A 16,759-nucleotide genomic window follows, 5' to 3' on the forward strand; every position below is an offset into this window, starting at 1 on the left:
TAATGGACAAGACATGTTTACTGAAGAAGTTTCATTACTGTCTCCAGGAATGAGAAATAGATAACCTTCTATAAAGCTGAATATAAGGTTAGTACAATTCAACCCCTTAGTTCATACAAGAAAAGTAGGAATCTTAGACTGAGATAAATTGCTGCTTCACCAAGAAAGAAGCCATCATTTTCTTATATCTATTTCATTCTAAGTACATGGAAGAACACTGGCCACAAAAATCTGAACCACAGCAGCATTATACTATGATGTTTCAATTTTAAAAAAAACCAAAAAAACAGATACACAAAACTAACATAGTACTCAAAAATAGAAATTAGGATAAACCAACAAATTACCTATGGTTAAGTCAACAAATCAGATTATATCAAAGAAATAAAACTCAGATAGGGAACTTAAAGAATTGAATTGTCATAATGCAATTTAGGTCAGTTCGTACATTTTTTATGGAAAATATTCTTTTTAAGTAGCTGGTTTTAGAGTCGGTGTCCAAATTTTCTCAGAAGTAGATTAATTCACTTATTTTTGCTGACATTTGGCACAAATTAGTTTTTTTAATTAGCATTATGCAATATTAATAAACAATATTAAATGGATGAGGAACTGGCCAATTGGCAGATGTGAAAAATTAGTTCTTAAGTGGGACTCAGACATATTTTACAAAGTTTTATCTGGGGTACAGTTAATTTTCTGCCCAGTAGCACCTACAGTGCTATGTTTTGGATTTGTGCTGAAAATAGTGCTGATGGCAGACTGATGTTTTAGCTGCTGCTGAGCAGTGCTTACACAGCATCTCAGCCAGCTGACTGGGGCACACAAGAAGCTGGGAGGGACAGAGTTGGGACAGCTGACCCCAATCCATCAGAGAGAGATCCCATATCATGCAACACTGCACCCAGCAGCAATATCTGGGAAAAGAGGAGGAGGTGGGGGACATTCAGAGTGGGTGGTGTTTATCTTCCCAAGTAACTGGGACATGGGATGCAGCCCTGCTTTCCTGGGGATGGCTGAACACCTGCCTGCCCATGCAAAGAGAATACATTTCTTAGTTGGCTTGTGCAGGCAGTTTTTGCTTTACCTATTGAACTGTCTTCATCTCAATCCACAAGTTACCTGATTTTTCCCCTCTCAATCCACTGGGGTGCCAGCAGTGGAGGGTGGAAGCAAGGAGCTGACTGGGACTTGGCTGCCTAAAGCCACAACACATCTGCACTATTAATAAAGGCTTTACAGGGATGTCAGTGGGATTGATGCTATCAAGTATTTAGAATAGTTGATTTAAAGGTAGATATTTATGAATTAAAAGGCATTTATAAAAGTCACAGAGACAGGAAGATTGACAGAGAAGAGCAAAATCCAAAGAACTGCTATCCCGACCTATTTCAATGAAATTCTGTGAACAAAGGTTAAAAAAAAAATCAAGAGCACAAAGACAGTGTAATTTGTACAGAGCTTGTGCTCGCCAGGTTTGTGATACACAGCCCCTGACCCAAAGCAATGATTCCTCAGAGGATCAGATCAGCAACCAAGCATGTTGTTGAGCTATCATGGTAAATCACACCAGAACATTACTTCTCAGTGCACATGATTTGTGTTTGGGGTTGTTTAGTTTTGTTTTTGTTTTTTTTTTTTATTTTACAAAAGCACACCAAAATCCCCTTAAAGCAGCAATCAGAAATACCCAACTCATAAGGTTTCAAACTAAACACAAATTCTATCAGCAGTATACTTCACATGAAATACTTAAAACTCACACAACAGGATAAAGCAACATAATGAATTAAATATGTATCTTATGGAACTTTTATCCTGCTATAATACATTTTGTTCTGTCAGACTAACCAGAAACATATTAAAACGAGAAGAATTATAACAGATTTTTGAAATACAGCAATTCTGTTGAATCAGCTACCAACAGAAGTAAAATGTGCTTAATACTGTCTTGTCTTCATTACTCAAGAAATACAAAAAATTCCCCCTGCTGTGTCCCTTCCCCCTCCCCATTCTTCTTGCCCTCCTAATGCAAAGCAAGAAAAAACACATGACAGGCTTTGGTAAGACTAGCTGATTAGCTTGGGATTTTTGGTGCTTAGTGCATACTGGAATACCACAGGATTTACAGAAATGAGAACAATCTAAACTGCTGATCCAGCAACTAATAATTAAAGATCCTCCAACAGCACTGAACAAAGTTAATAATAAAGCCTGTAATGAAAATACAAGAATGCATTCTGGATGATGATATAGGCTCATTGTGAAGGCATGATTATAATACATCTAACTTTTCCACAGTGAAGCACAAGCACATATCCTGGATAATATGCTCATTTTTACATACACAAAGCACTTGGTACAGATAAACTGAACCTACCTAGCATAGCAGGACATCACTAGGCTCACTCAATGTGGAAACTGAAGCAGAAATCTGGCTCAGAGGACGTGACATCTAGCAGCAATAAATAAAGTGTGGAGCCCATAGTCTGAATTTTAAACAAGCTCAGATGCACTTCACAGGCTGATGTAGGGGTGGAAGAAAAGTGGTTGAAACAAGCATCAAACTGGCTGAGGACTCCAGAAGTGCATTTCATTGATCCCTATCTAGGTTTTTCTGATTTACTTCATGAAACTCGTGAATAATTGCAGGTGCCTAATTAAAAGATCTCCTATGCAAAAAACAAAATTAGCCCATGACTAATCCCAGCTGGGTCAGAGAGATGGCTTTTCAACTGGTGCCCTGTAGATTTCTGTGTGATCATCCTTTATTGTAGGGACAAACTGTAAATTAAAGGGGAGTGCTGTAGCTCTGCACTCCATCAGAGTGTTGTATGCTCTGCACTCCACAGTACACCTCAGCACTGCCTTTGAGGGACTTCAGCCACTACCCAGGTTTCTGACTGGCACTGGGAATTCATGAAGCCTGTTCTACACATACCAAGGAGAGCAGCAGTCAAAGGCAACTGAAAACATATAGGTGTGCATTTCATGAAAATGTGGCCACCACACTGTCTAGAAAACTGTACACACTGAAGCAAACATTGTCACCACAAGGAAGACACCAAATTTGCTGGATGGGATCCCAAGACTGACATAAGTTTGCTGTTCTTCTTTCTAAGACAAATTATTTATTATTATTATTATATTACAGCAAATTTGTTTTTTCCTTAAACATCCCTAAACCTCTGACCATCATGTGTTAATGCCTAACGTGGCTTTCATGTCCATAAAACTGATAGAATTCCTTCCTTCACAGGTAGTTCAGGTAAGACAAAATGGAAAGCTCTTTACTAAATACTGGCTGTGAGATTTATAGCTTGTGCATACCTTCCTGCATGCTTAAAAGCATTATTAACACCTGCTTGTTAAAAAATACTGTCCTTAGTTGTGCACCCTTCTGCACAGCTTCACTGAAGTACAGTCAACACATCAGAAATGCACTGAGAAGTAATTCTGTCAAAACCTGGTCATCTTCATACCTCCTGTGACCATAAAGAGAACTCGTGGCTCTCCAGTACCCATCACTCTTCATGGGAAAGAAGCTTCTCCTGTCTCCTTCTTTACATACAGTATCTGACAAAAGCATTTCACCAAGTAACAATGTTACCCTGTAAACTGGCACTGTACTTTAAGTGTTTCAGTACAAATACTTGCTCAGGTTAGTTTTAACATATGCAATTTTTTCTCCTGGTGTACTGAAACATAAAAAAACAGATTTGTAAGTATTTTCATAAGTAGGTGACAGAAACTATTACATCTTCATGCAAGAGATGCAACATATGTATTAAATTGCCATCAGGAAAAAAAGGGAAAATTTTAAAAATTGGATATGTCATGAAATAAGCTATTTCATGCAACACAAATTAAGTTAATAGTATGCTTCATAAGGCAACACCTATTAAAAAGGAAGGGCTGTAATGGGTTTATGACTGAGCTAGGGGGCCAATTTTTTTTTGTTTTTATAAATATAAACTGATCTTATAAATTAAAGCATGTGGAACTAACAAGGAGATAAAAATTAAAGAGGTAGAAAGTATTAACCTACCTTTTGAAAACAATAAAATGTCAATAAAATCAGAAAAGTAAGACTTAGAAAAGTCTCCAGAAGATGCCTAATGAGTATTAGTTAGAAACTGTCCTATTTTGTTGATTAGAGCAGAGGTAAAAGCAGTCTTAATCACAAAAGTAAAACATGGAAGTATTCACCTGCTTGGAGCGTGGCACATTGCTGTTATTTTTTTCCATGAAGGACCATTTCAGAATGTTGGGTAAGGTTGGTGATTTCCATGTTGGCCATGGGTTGACAAATCTCCCATCTTTGCCCCTCTTTGATTTAGTTACATCCTCTTCTAATCTGTAGTCCAGCCTGAAGCTTTTTCTGAAGGTCCTGGAAGAATCATTGCCCCCGGAACCTCGACCCGAATTCTGACGTTTCTTCACTGCTTCCTTGGGGTACTGGCTACAGGCAGTTGAAGGCTGCTCTTCATCTGTGTTCTTATCCATACCTTTTTCAGGAGAACTAAATCAAATTTTAAATTAATCAATATTTTCTTGGTCTAGCATCAACATTCATAAGACTGAATGTTCTCACACACCTTAGGAACAAGCCCGCCTTTCCTGTTTTATGACCTACTGTATTTTTTTAATCAGCAAAATATGCTTTTAAACCAGTCACTATTACACAAAAGACTTCAAAAACATGCTGTGACAAGCAGACATCAGGTCTCTTTGTAGTTCAGGCTGAATTTTACTCCCTGGAATGCACAGCTTCCTATACTAACACCAGTATCTACCAACCGCAAAAGTGAGGGGGAAGGGCTCCTTAATTCACATTTTGGAAGAACAGTCATTTCACCTGAAACTTGTGACATTTAGTGACTGATGTAACACAATCCTGCAAGTCTGTGCAAGAGACTCTGGAACTATACTGCACCTTAGGATTTGCCTATATAGTGACTTGGTTTTGTAGTAAAAACAGCAGTCTTGTGTAGCATAACTAACACTTCTACCCACACACATGCAGGAAATTCAGAACACAAAAAATATTTGGTATTGTTTCGTATTTTGTCTAAAACAAACATGAAGTTTATTACAATAAAGGTAAATAACAGTTTCAAATACAATTTTGATACACATTTAACTGAACTGACTGGTGAAAAGCCACAGTAAATTGAAATATTTTAAATTCCAGTTGCAACATGCACTCTTAATTCCATTGTGAAATATAAAAAAGTGAGAAAATAACTGAGAAAAACTTATTTCTATGAAGTCACAATTCTGGTACATTTCTTGGAAAACTACGAACTCAGTAGTCAGAGTCTCTTATTCCAAACTGCACTTAGGTGTTGCAGACTTTACAAATATAATCAAATTATATTCAAGGCAGAAAACCCAAATATCCCTATTTTATTTTAGAAGTTGCCAAAGCAATTAAATTTAATCTAAATGCTTCAATTTCTATATTTACTTTCAACTGAAACGTTGAAAGTAAATAAACTGTTCTGTTAGCTTAAAAAAATGGTTACTGTTTTAATGAGTGCACAACTTTCTGGCATTTACAAATTCTACCAAATTAAAACTGGAGGACAACTAGTAATGAACAGACAGCACTATTTACTTAGGTAAATATTATATTAATTTATATTACAGTACATTAATTTATAGTATCTTAATTTATGTTCTATTCTATATTTCCTTAGGTGCAGGAATAATTTTTAATAGCAATTTGTGAAGTTCATCCTGTGGAAAATTCTCCACCACATCTAGTAGATGGACACAGTTTTGTCCTATCTACTGTTTCACTAACTCAAACACTCAGAAGCACTGGGCTGACGTAGGCAAGGCAGTCCATGCAAACAGAGAACAGAATTGAAGCTCAGAGTTTTCTTAGAAATTGTACAACTCACTCTGTACCCTCTAAGCTCAATTACAGGGAAAATTAAATATATTGTTCACTGCAAATTTCAGCTAAGACATTACACACATGTGTCAGCAAACGGAACCCAAATGCATCTGCTGATGATGCTCCAGCTTCAAATGCAGAGTCCATTTTTGCTATTTCAGCAGCAGCTGACAACTAAACACTAAGTATGGTATCAGCTGCAAAGAACACAGCAATTGATAAATAGTGTGAAATTTTCTGAACCAAATAACCATTGTTGTACCATACAGTAGAGATAAAATACTAACACATCAAAATTAGTTTCTAATAAAAATGCATGAAGGGCATTCAGAAAACATGGCTGATAGATTTTTTTTACACCTAGTCATAATCTTATTTTATGTAATTGCTTTGTACTCCTGTTTCCTTGCAGTTTTACTAAAACCACTCCACTTACGTATTTCCCATTTAGCATTAGGATACCATATCTGCATCATAATTTAAATTTAACTGTTGCTATTTCAAGACTTTTTTCCTCTATTCCACTAAACACTTCCCAGAATTAGCCTTCAATGAAACACTCATCTTGCTCTACAGCGTTTTAAGCAGATGTAAATGGTAACACAAGGAATCAGTGCCACAGAAAGGCAGACAGAACACCCAAAAATGAATATTTTAGCTGTTACTTTAATGTAAGAGCTGGGTTTGGGTTGTCTTTTGCATTCCTCAAAGAGCATTTTCAATGGCAAGTCAGTTTATTAATTTAGCAAAGCACACAGACACACTATAAAACAACTACTCTTTTAGAAAGCATCATGAAAACAAACCACAAAAGTTTAATCAGATAAGTACTTAATTCCAGGAAATTATTCTCTTAACATCTCAGATGTCTGATTTTTTTAAATATATATGACTACCATAATTATTGCTCCTACAAGACATTTTATATTAGAGACTGGGATGCCTAAAGTTTCATTTTTAAGCTTCTGTTTATCTATTCATTCATCTCTAAAATAGGTGAATTTTACTTTTGCTTAAGCCTTCATATAAACCTTTGATCTTTTTCTGAAAGTATAAACCCCTAAGGGAAGCAGGGATCGACTATGCTGATTAAACAGAGACAATGCCAAAGCATTTAAGGCACTGCAGGTATCTCTGTCTGCCAACATATTTTCCACATGATGCACATACATTACTTTCATTAGTATTCCATAAGCAACTGAAGGGATAAAAGACCTCAGTGCTCACAGAATACTTTAAACCTTTTACATGCATAAGAAAGGGACACATTTACAATCAGTTAAAGTATTCCTGATGAACTGTAGGTTCCTTTGAAGTATAAGTCTTGCCAGATAGTTTCTGTTCCATTTAAATTTATTAAATATATCCTACAATATTCATGACGTAGCTTTCTCATATAGAAGACCAAGATGATAATTTCTTGAAAGCCAGAAATCATTAGCTTAAAATAAAACTCAACCAATTATTAGTTCAAGGAGATTCTTATGCTTTTGCAAAAGAAAGCCTCCACAGATAAGGAGATTTAACAGGTATACTTTAAATACTAGAAAATACCCAATCAGAAATCAGTTGGTTTTTTTTGTCAGCTTTCCTAAATTCTTCCTACTCAAAAATAATAGTTTGGCACTTTAAAAACTACTTTAAGCACTTCAATAGCAGCAAAATTGATGAGCTATAGAGATACAAAAAATCAAACTGGAGCAGAGTTCTGTTCACTTAGGAGGGACAGAGGGAAAGCATCACAGCCCTGGTGAAGGTTTATTGTTACATAAAGTTCTACACAAAATCTTTTTATGCTTTTAAACATAAAGAAAAACTACTATTCTGCTTAAAATCATTAAACAGCTTTCCTGGCAAATGGAACCAATCCTTCAGGATGAGGCAACTTACCCCAAGAGAGGAGGGCAAGTGCATTGACTCTGTTTGTAAGAGGGGCTCAGGAGAGACACAAGGCAACCACCCTCTCTCTGTCCTCAGAGATGCTTCACTGTTTCATCTGAATTCAGAAGAGGAAATGAACCAAGACATACAAACCCCTAAAGAAGATCATTAGTCATCCAAATCCACAAGGCCAGAAGGTGTTCTAGACAGAGGGGAGAACCACCACTGGCTGATGAATAAGACAAAGTTTAACATGAATCAAAATGCAGAGCTCACAGATCAAGTTTTCCAACATCAAATACTAAGGCACCTCTCATAATCCACAAAGGAAGAGCAAAGTTGTAGATCTGGCAAGACATGGAAGATCTGTGTCTGACATCCCACTAAACTGGCTTACACCTGGAAACAGGATACAGCCCTTAGGACAACAGGTTTTGGGTAAATGGTTTATTTTAGCATTGCTTATATAACTGAAAATTTGGATACAAATATTTTGGTTTTGAGCCTTGTGTTTATTTAGGAAAATAAAATTTTGCTAAATACTTTAATGCTCTTTTTCAAAAGATTTGCAAAAAGATACAACAACATTACAAGAAGCACTCTGCCATTATTTTTTCTCTTTTTAAAATAAAAAATGGTCTTTTAAACAAATTACTTGAACTTAGGCATAAAATCTCTTGTCTTCAGCTTTTCCACTCAGTCTCTGCTAATATCTGCTGCTCCATAAATGCAGTGGATGTAGTTCCCCCTACTAATCACAGAGCCATGCACAACATGCTACAAAGCATCAAGTCAGCCAAAAGAGTCTTACCCTTCTTTTCTACACAGAAATGTGGTCCTTAAGCAACAAATCCACAGGCCTGACAGTTTAAGAATTACTATGAAGCTATGGTTTACCAGAACACAACAACTTCCAAAACTTTACAATTGCCTGGTAAACATTCCATAGCTTCCCAAATACCTTGAATTTCTCTGCTTTTTTGAATATTCATGACGTAGCATTCTCATATAGAAGACCAAGATGATAATTTCTTGAAAGCCAGAAATCATTAGCTTAAAATAAAACTCAACCATTTCAAATCAACTCAAGACATTTTTAATCTGTCTCTGTGTAAACTACATCCAGAAGTAGGCTGCGCTAATGATCACCTAGAAGACACGGCACATAATTCCAAGCAAACTCACACCACTGCAGCCTTACCAAAACAAGACTCTGAGCTTTCTACATATACAGCTACACAACTCTGAACATTTCTTTCATTATACATATTTTTAATGACTGCAAAAACCCATGCGTTTTGGCTTGAAATAAAACAAAAAAATGTTTCAGTTAGAAGGAAAGGTATTTGCAAACACTAGGGACCATGTAAGTAATTGGCTCCCACAAGCTTTACTATCAAATGACTGCCAGCTAAGTTTTGGCTCTGCTTTTATTTTCCCTTCAGGTCTGAAATTGGCTGCTTTAATTAATGAACAGTTTGAGACTGGAAAATTCTGAATGCATTTAAACTTTTATTGTGCAGTACTTCAAGTCGTTCCATATTACCATTGTAGACTTACCAGAATAAGAACCTGAGCTCTCTGTGAACTGTATACAGCTACACATCTTGAAGTTTTCTTTCACTATACCTACTTTTTTATCACTGCACAGCAGTTGCACCAGCAATTATTCCAGATGCTCTTGTTATTAGGATTTCACACAAAGATCTCTCCAGCTTGCATTAGCTGATCTGTGAATACTTCTATTATTTGAATCACATTAAAAATCCTTAGTAACAAAAAGTGTTGCCAAAATTTTCATTCAACAGATCTCTAAGTATCCTGATTCTACATTGTCCTTGTGTACTATTCAAGAAAGATGAATAAAAGAGTTGATAACAGAAAAAGGAATAGCTCTCTCCACAAACAGCCTCATGGAATTAGAATAAATCCTTTACCATTCTTATCTAGCTTTGAGGATCAACAGTAAAACAAAGCAAAGTTTTATTTAGACATCATGGAGAAAAATAAGATTACAAATAATAAAAAAAAAATAGGTGAGACACCTACCCATGGTCATCTGTTGTTAGGCTTTTTCTTTGGCAGCTGTATTACTTAAGCAGCTACCACCATGAGCCAATCAATTTCTGTCCTCACTACTCACCCAGGCTTGCCAAAACAAATACTTTTGTCCACATGGTGATCTTGTTTAAGAAACTAATCTAGCTGATAGTCACTTCCTACCTTACCATCCCTAGAGAAGCACTTAATTTTCACCTGCATCACTGAGCAACCATGCAAGTGTTTATACCAACAAACTGGTTAGGACAGGGAAGGGTGAGAACAGGAATAGATTGTTGTAAACAAAAACTACTTATGCCAGCACTGGCCTAGAAAAAAAAAAAATTAATTAAATATCCTCCATTTAGAATTCACTGCGTAGCTCAGTTACACATACCACCAAGTTAGGTTCAACAATTCCTCCTACCCTTTCATTTTCAATCTATTCTCTTCCAAGGTTTCATTTACACTTAGGACTGATGATGCTGCAACTCTCCATTTACCTCCTTGGATAGTAATGTTTCATATATAACCAAGCACATTCAATAGCTACCTACCACCCACAAGGCAGCCCACTCCCATTACTACATTCCACCTCTATTTTGCTGGTATTCATTAGGGGAACTAAACCAACAGAAAGTTATTCATGCCTATCAGCTACACCTTTACATGCCTCTGGATACAAATGCAAATAGGCTTTAGAGAGAGACCCATCAGTAGTCCCTGGAGCCAATTATTTCTAAAGGCTGGGTTAAATCTGACCAGCTGCGGGCATTGTGTCAACTGAATAAAGATCCTGGATCTGGGACAATACATAACTATTTTCCCTTTGTTTCCAGGTGCCCCAGTTGATTGTCCCCGTCCAATATGAGCATTCTGTATTCCCCAAACACGTCTATGATCTGTGATAATATAACAGGAGATTTTTGTTATATGCATATCCTGTTTAGGTTGTGATCCCTGATATGACAGTAGCTGTCCATAGGGGACATGCAGCAGAACATGACAGATGACAGACCCAAGAGCCCATTTCTTTAGTGATATAGGCCTTTAAAATAAATTCTTTTCCTCTCTACCCTCATCTTTTACTGCAGTCTTGAATAAAAACCCAAGAGTTGGCTTGTGGCCATCACATCTGAAAGAGCAGCCTAGACTATCATTATGATTAAGCACATGAGCAGTGTAATTCTGTGCTATTGCTGAAGCAGTCACCAAAGGGAAGCTGAAGTCAAATCTCCCTACACCAGAAAGGAAATTGCTTTCCTTTGCTCTCCCTAAACAACTAGTTTCATAAGACTAGTTAATTTATAGGGACGAATGTTGAAAGAACAAGCGCTGGAATCAAAGTTTTCTTACCTGCTCTGCAGGACTGAGGCTGACACACAGAAGCAAGGTTTGTGCATTGCAGCTGTGTTATGGTACACAAGACAACACCCAGGTCACAAACCGAATGCAAACAATTTTTAAATCAACAGAAAACTAAGTGTAGATAGCATATGCACACAGCTGTACAGGTATGTTGTGGATTCCAACAGCAACTACAAACTCCAGGGATGGCCCCTCATACTCAGAATTTCAATAAAGCTTCTCCAAAAGAGCAAACATGAAATTTGTACCAAGGCAGAGCCCAGCTTTAACGCTGGTGTAACTATTTATGCAAACGAGCACCTCATTAGTTTCAGTTGGTTACTGATGTGACTCCAGTTAATGAGAGAGGCACGCCTTGCCAGGATGGGGGTTACTGTTAGAAAAAATTGTCAAACTTTGAACTTGAGCGTTTAAAAACACACTTTAGCCACTCCTGTGTGTTAACAGCCTCCTCATCTTGGAGTTTGCATTTTAAGTTATGATGTTATTGAAGCTGTTAGCATGCATTTCTCTTAACTAAAAAAAAGTTTTAAACTATTACAAGCTCACGCTCCATCCGAAGGGTAAAGGTTTTCTATCTAACATCTTAATGTCGATTAGATATGACTAAACCCAAATGCTATTACGTGTAATGAAATTAAAGCTCCACTTCAACATGCTGTGAGAGAAAACTGATTTCCTTTGTAGCATGTGGTTAGGGAGGCAAGGTAAGAACTGTTTCCATAAAAATGAGCAGAAATCATGTTAAAGCTTTGATGCATAGGATTGACATGGCAAAGTAGGATCAAAAGTTCATTTACTATCGACTCCAGCACTTTCATGTGTGCAATTGCTATCTCCACCTCATTTACTAAACCTTTTAATTTTCTTTTTCCTCATCTCCCCACGCCAGAAAGAAACAAACACCTATGCAAACTTCCTCTAGACTCACATCAAGAATAATCCTTTAAAACTCTATAAAACCTCAGTTGTCCAGGAAGTGCAGCAACACCCAAGAACTCCATTCTATTTTTAAGTTAATAGACAGTCATAAAATTTTTGTTTATATTCGTATTTCAAGGGTTGTCTATTTTGATTCCCTCTTCAGTTCAAGGTCCAGGCACATTGGGTCCAGCGTAGTTTCTCTGCAACATGAAAATACTTCCCCAAATTCTTTCTATTCTACTCGATTTTCAATTAAAAAATCAACTTTTCCTTGTCCTAATGACATTCTTTCTCTCTATGTATTTACACGCAGCCCATACATATATGGATTTTACAGAATTATTTTTAACATTTGAATTCAAATTTATGGAAATCCAATCAAATAATTTCCAGATCAGGTAAGAGAAGGAAGTGAAATTTTACATTATTTTTTTTACTGAAATAGATGTTTTTCTTCAATGCACCTGTTCAAAGGCCAACTTTAAAATAAGTTAAGCCAAAAGGTCACCCGCCTTCCTAAATAATGAAAGTTTTGAACATCCAAACTTCATACTGGAAAGCCAGAAAACCCACCCAATACAGCACCCTTATAGTTCTTTAACTGCAACACACCCACTTTAAGAAGAAATTCCAAGGAACAGTACAGAGACACAGCAAAACATCAATCCTGAAGGAAACTGGAAACATCACGATACGTAAATGTTTTTCATTACACCCTTTTCCCCTAAATATAAAGGGCCTTTGATTCCATCCCCACAACTCTAGATTACAATGTCTTCATGTACTCTAAACGAAATGCAAATGCTTTGGTTGTTAGTCAACAACAGAAGTGTTAATACTGGAAGTTGTGTGGTTTGGGTTTTTCTTCTTATGAAAGAGTCAAGGTATACTTCCAACACAAACATGAGCCATCTACTAATTTTCAAGGCACCATCCTTAAGAGGTAGGTGTTTTAAGGAGACAAAGTGTTTCATGCAAACACAGCTGAACAGACACACATAAACACCTTGCTATTGCCACATTCTTATCAGAAACAGTTGAATATCACCGAAGCCTTCCCACAAAAACCAGTCCAAAGCATGACAAAAATATTTCCAGCAATAAAACCTGTTGTAATATCATAAGCTTTACTCATCAGGCAGTAGAACTTCCAACTCCAACCACAGCTAACAGGTCTTACAGAAGAAGTAACTCTTGACAGAAATTCTTCAACACCCAATTTTTCACTTATCAAACTTATCTTATCAAACTTTGTTTTGCACACTGTCAGCTCGCAATGCCCAGTTCTCTTTCCTGAACAGCTTTCCCAGTTTTATCTACTTGGGCACAATTGTAGGCTGTTCAAACCCAAAATTACTCCTTTCTTGCACAGCTGCTAAACACCAAGATGTTATATGTCATGAGTATATAACACATAACTTCCTTCCTAGATTTTCTAAGAATATGTAAACTAAGTGCAACACTTAGCTTACAGAAAAATCCTTTTTGCTCAAATCTTTAGGCACAAGGTAATCAAGTGATTTTCCATGGTCCTGGCTCTGAATGTATTAGAAGTAGGGCTCACACTGCAGCCTATAAAGTTCAAGCAGTAGACTGAAAAAAATTAAGGGGAGATAAAGAAAGGATTCACAGATGTGACAAAAAACAAAACTAATTTCACTGCAGGTGTTACATATAAAGACACTAATTAATATAGCAGCATTTCTGTTTTTCTCATCTCAGACAAAAGAATTGCTTTCCTTTTTTGCTGAAAAGAACTTAAAAGCTATTTCTGAATGAAGAATTAACAGTTTTGGTTCAATCTTGAGCTTATAAAGGCTGAGGAAATAGCATTTTTCTCCTGGTTGTTCCTCAAATCTACTTAGTTAATGCAAGTGAACAAAATTATAATAGTGGATTGCTTCCTCTTAAAAAGGCTTCACATCTCTTTTGATTTGAGGCCAAGCAGAAGCTGAATAACTGTTATTTATATTTGAACAGTTTCACTGTCATCCCTTACTTCCCTCCTCTCCCAAAACCAACCCTCCATCATCCATAACTGAATCAAACAGGGCTTTCCAACCTCCAGGTATTAAAAATTCCCATTGTTTTTTAGAATAGGCATTTCAGTTAGAGATAATTTGGGATATTTTGAAAGCCATTGTTGCAATAATTCTTGAATTAATAAGTAAAAAGAAGAATATTCTTGTCTTCCTCAAAATGTTATCTACAAAATAAGATAAGCTTCCTACTTTCTTAACTAATACAGCTGCTACTATAAATAAAAAATACTCTTTTCAAAGTTTTTTTTGCAAGGAAACTGAAGTAGTTTTCCTGTTACTACCTTTAATTTTGATGCCACTTTAGTCAGTGCAGTTTGAGAATTAAAGAAAAAATACTTAAGTACAAATAGCACTTGCCTCTAAAACTAAAAACTTGCTTCATAATCGCCATTTAGCAAATGGAAGAAATCATAATCATCACCAGAAAAAACATTTCTGCATAAGTTCATTAATTTTACTGCATGCAGTCAACAAACACTTTCCCCAAACCCTTGCTAGCTAGAGATAATTAACGATCATTGAGATTATTTGACTGCACTAATTACATTAAATGACCTCCTTAACATCCTCCACTTCGCACTACACAATTCGAACAGAAACATCTGTTCGTGTCTCCTCTTCAAAAGAAAACATTCTCCAAGCCGCCGACACTATGAAGCGGATTTTTTTTTCTTTTTTTTTTTTGATTATATAACTTGTTTCTTCCCGAGCGCTGCTGCAGCATGTTTTACTGTCAAGTGACAGAAACGAAAGCCTTGAGCGAACGCAGGACTTTTCTTGCAGGGTTTCTTTCGCCGGAGCGAAAGGATGCCCCGGCCGCAGCTGGTGTTGGAGCTGGCGCCCGTGGGGGTCCGTGCCGAGCGGGGCAGGGGCACAGCCGAGCTCCGCGGGCAGCCGGGCTGTGCCGCTCCTGCCCGGCCGGAGCCGGGCTCGCCGGCCCCACGCACCTCGCCCGCCCACCCGCGAACTTCTCCGAGCGGGTGCCCGCTCCCGCTCCACCCCGCTCCCACCGCTTCCCGCAGCGGCTCAGCCCGGTCACCCCACACTCACCGGCGGGGCCCCGGTACCGTGGGTGTGTGTGGAGCGCCCCGCGGCCGCGCTCGGAGCAGGTGCTCCGCTCCTCCGGCCGCCAGCCGGGCTCTGACGGCGGCGGCCCGGGCAGTGCCTGCCCTCCGGACGGGCACGGGGCGGGAGCCGCCGCTCGGCTCGGTCCGGTTCCCCCTGCTCACAGGGAGGCGCGGGGGCAGAGACCCCCGGCCCCAGAGCGCTGCTGCCGCTGGAGCGCCGCTCACCTCCCCGGCTGCTGCTGCCGCCCCTGAAGAGTCTCGTCCCCCTTCTCCTCCTCCTCCATGGTGCCGCTCCACCCCTTGCACGGCGGAGGCTCTGTAGGTCTCCGGTAGGAGCTGTTAAACGGCTGCGGCGTTCCACCTGACCAGCCCGCCGCTGAGGGCAGAGCGACGAGCTGCACGGAGTAGCTCCACAGCGCCCGGCGCCCCGCCATGGCGAGCCGGGGCTCCGCGACGCCCGGCCCCTCACCGCGGCGGGCAGAGGGCACCACAGCGCCCGGCCCCGCGCCCTGGAGCGGCGCCGTTAGCAAGATGGCGGCGGGGGGCCGTGTCTGAGGGACGCGGGCAGTCCCGGAGCCACGGCGGGACAGTGTCAGAGCTGCCGGCCACGTTCTGCCCCTGGAGGCCGGGCTGCTCCTCGGCACCGGCAAAAGGGAAGCACTCAGGTGTGCTCCTGGCCGGCTCCGAGGGGCGGTAAGCGCTGCCTGCAGTCCCGTTTGGGAGCACGGGCATACCCCTACCACCGGGTGCTGCCGGGCAAAGTTTCCTGGGCTCGGCTGTGTCGGCAGCCCGGGGCACTGCCGCTGTCCCCGGGTACCGGCACTCACGGCAGCTGCAAGGCCAAGCTCCCTCAGAACAGCCCACCCTGCAGACACCTGCATCCCTTCGGCCTCGGGGATGGAAAACTCGTGTCCGAGTCACTTCAGGTGCTGGGTCACAACCATCCCCTCACTCCCTGCTCGTGTCTGGCAGAAGTTTCCAGACTATGGGCTGAGAATTGAGGCATTTCGAGGCACCCAGCCCAGAGGAATTGGGTTGTCAGAAATAAAGACATAATTTTAAAATATTCCCTTACTTCCTTAAGGACAGTGGATGGCATAGAGTAAAGCTATTCAGGTGTGATGTGAAAAACACCCCATATCTAGCAGTGATATGAAATCTAAGACTGTCTGGAGCTCTGATAACACGTTTATGTCCATTTTATCTCGAAGCTTGGGACTGGATGTATGGTGCATTGGTAAAGAATTCCTACCTATGTTCAAGGCCAAAGTTCTCAATGCTTGTCTTGGGAGACTAGAAATATGGGCCTTACTCTTTTGTTATCTGTTATTCTTTTAGTTTCCTTAAGGTAAAGGAATCATAAAACTATCAAGCTGCCTTGTTCTGTGTGAGTTATCTGTTTTCTATGTTCTTTACACAGTGGTACAGATATATATTGGTTGCTTATTGTCAGGAAGATTTGCTGAACTTTGCCAGTGGAAATTCCTAATTTATTTCTTCTTCTCCTTCTTGCCTGATATTTCCTGATCGTT

At 39.4% G+C, this 16,759-nt stretch overlaps 1 protein-coding gene across 8 annotated transcripts in view; it reads right to left on the reverse strand.

Moving 5' to 3' along the window:
- NAPEPLD (N-acyl phosphatidylethanolamine phospholipase D) overlaps window positions 1–16,142 on the reverse strand; it is a 26,066-nt gene extending 9,924 nt beyond the window's left edge. For 2 of the 8 annotated variants that reach the window (XR_005629209.1, XR_005629210.1), the window contains exons 1-2: window positions 15,453–16,137; window positions 4,210–4,522 (exon numbers count right to left, since the gene is read on the reverse strand). Coding sequence is in view for 1 of the 8 variants with exons in the window: in XM_039723697.1 (XP_039579631.1) it covers window positions 4,210–4,522; window positions 15,453–16,108 (969 nt within the window). In the remaining 7 variants the exon portion in view is untranslated. Of the gene's footprint in view, window positions 1–4,209; window positions 4,523–15,210 lie in introns of all 8 variants that reach the window. The other 6 variants (XR_005629213.1, XR_005629214.1, XR_005629211.1 and 3 more) reach the window with 4 other exon arrangements.
- Window positions 16,143–16,759: the final 617 nt, after the last annotated feature.

Source organism: Passer montanus, unplaced genomic scaffold (genome assembly GCF_014805655.1).
Source record: "Passer montanus isolate IOZ18808 unplaced genomic scaffold, ASM1480565v1 scaffold50, whole genome shotgun sequence".
NCBI lineage: Eukaryota > Metazoa > Chordata > Aves > Passeriformes > Passeridae > Passer > Passer montanus.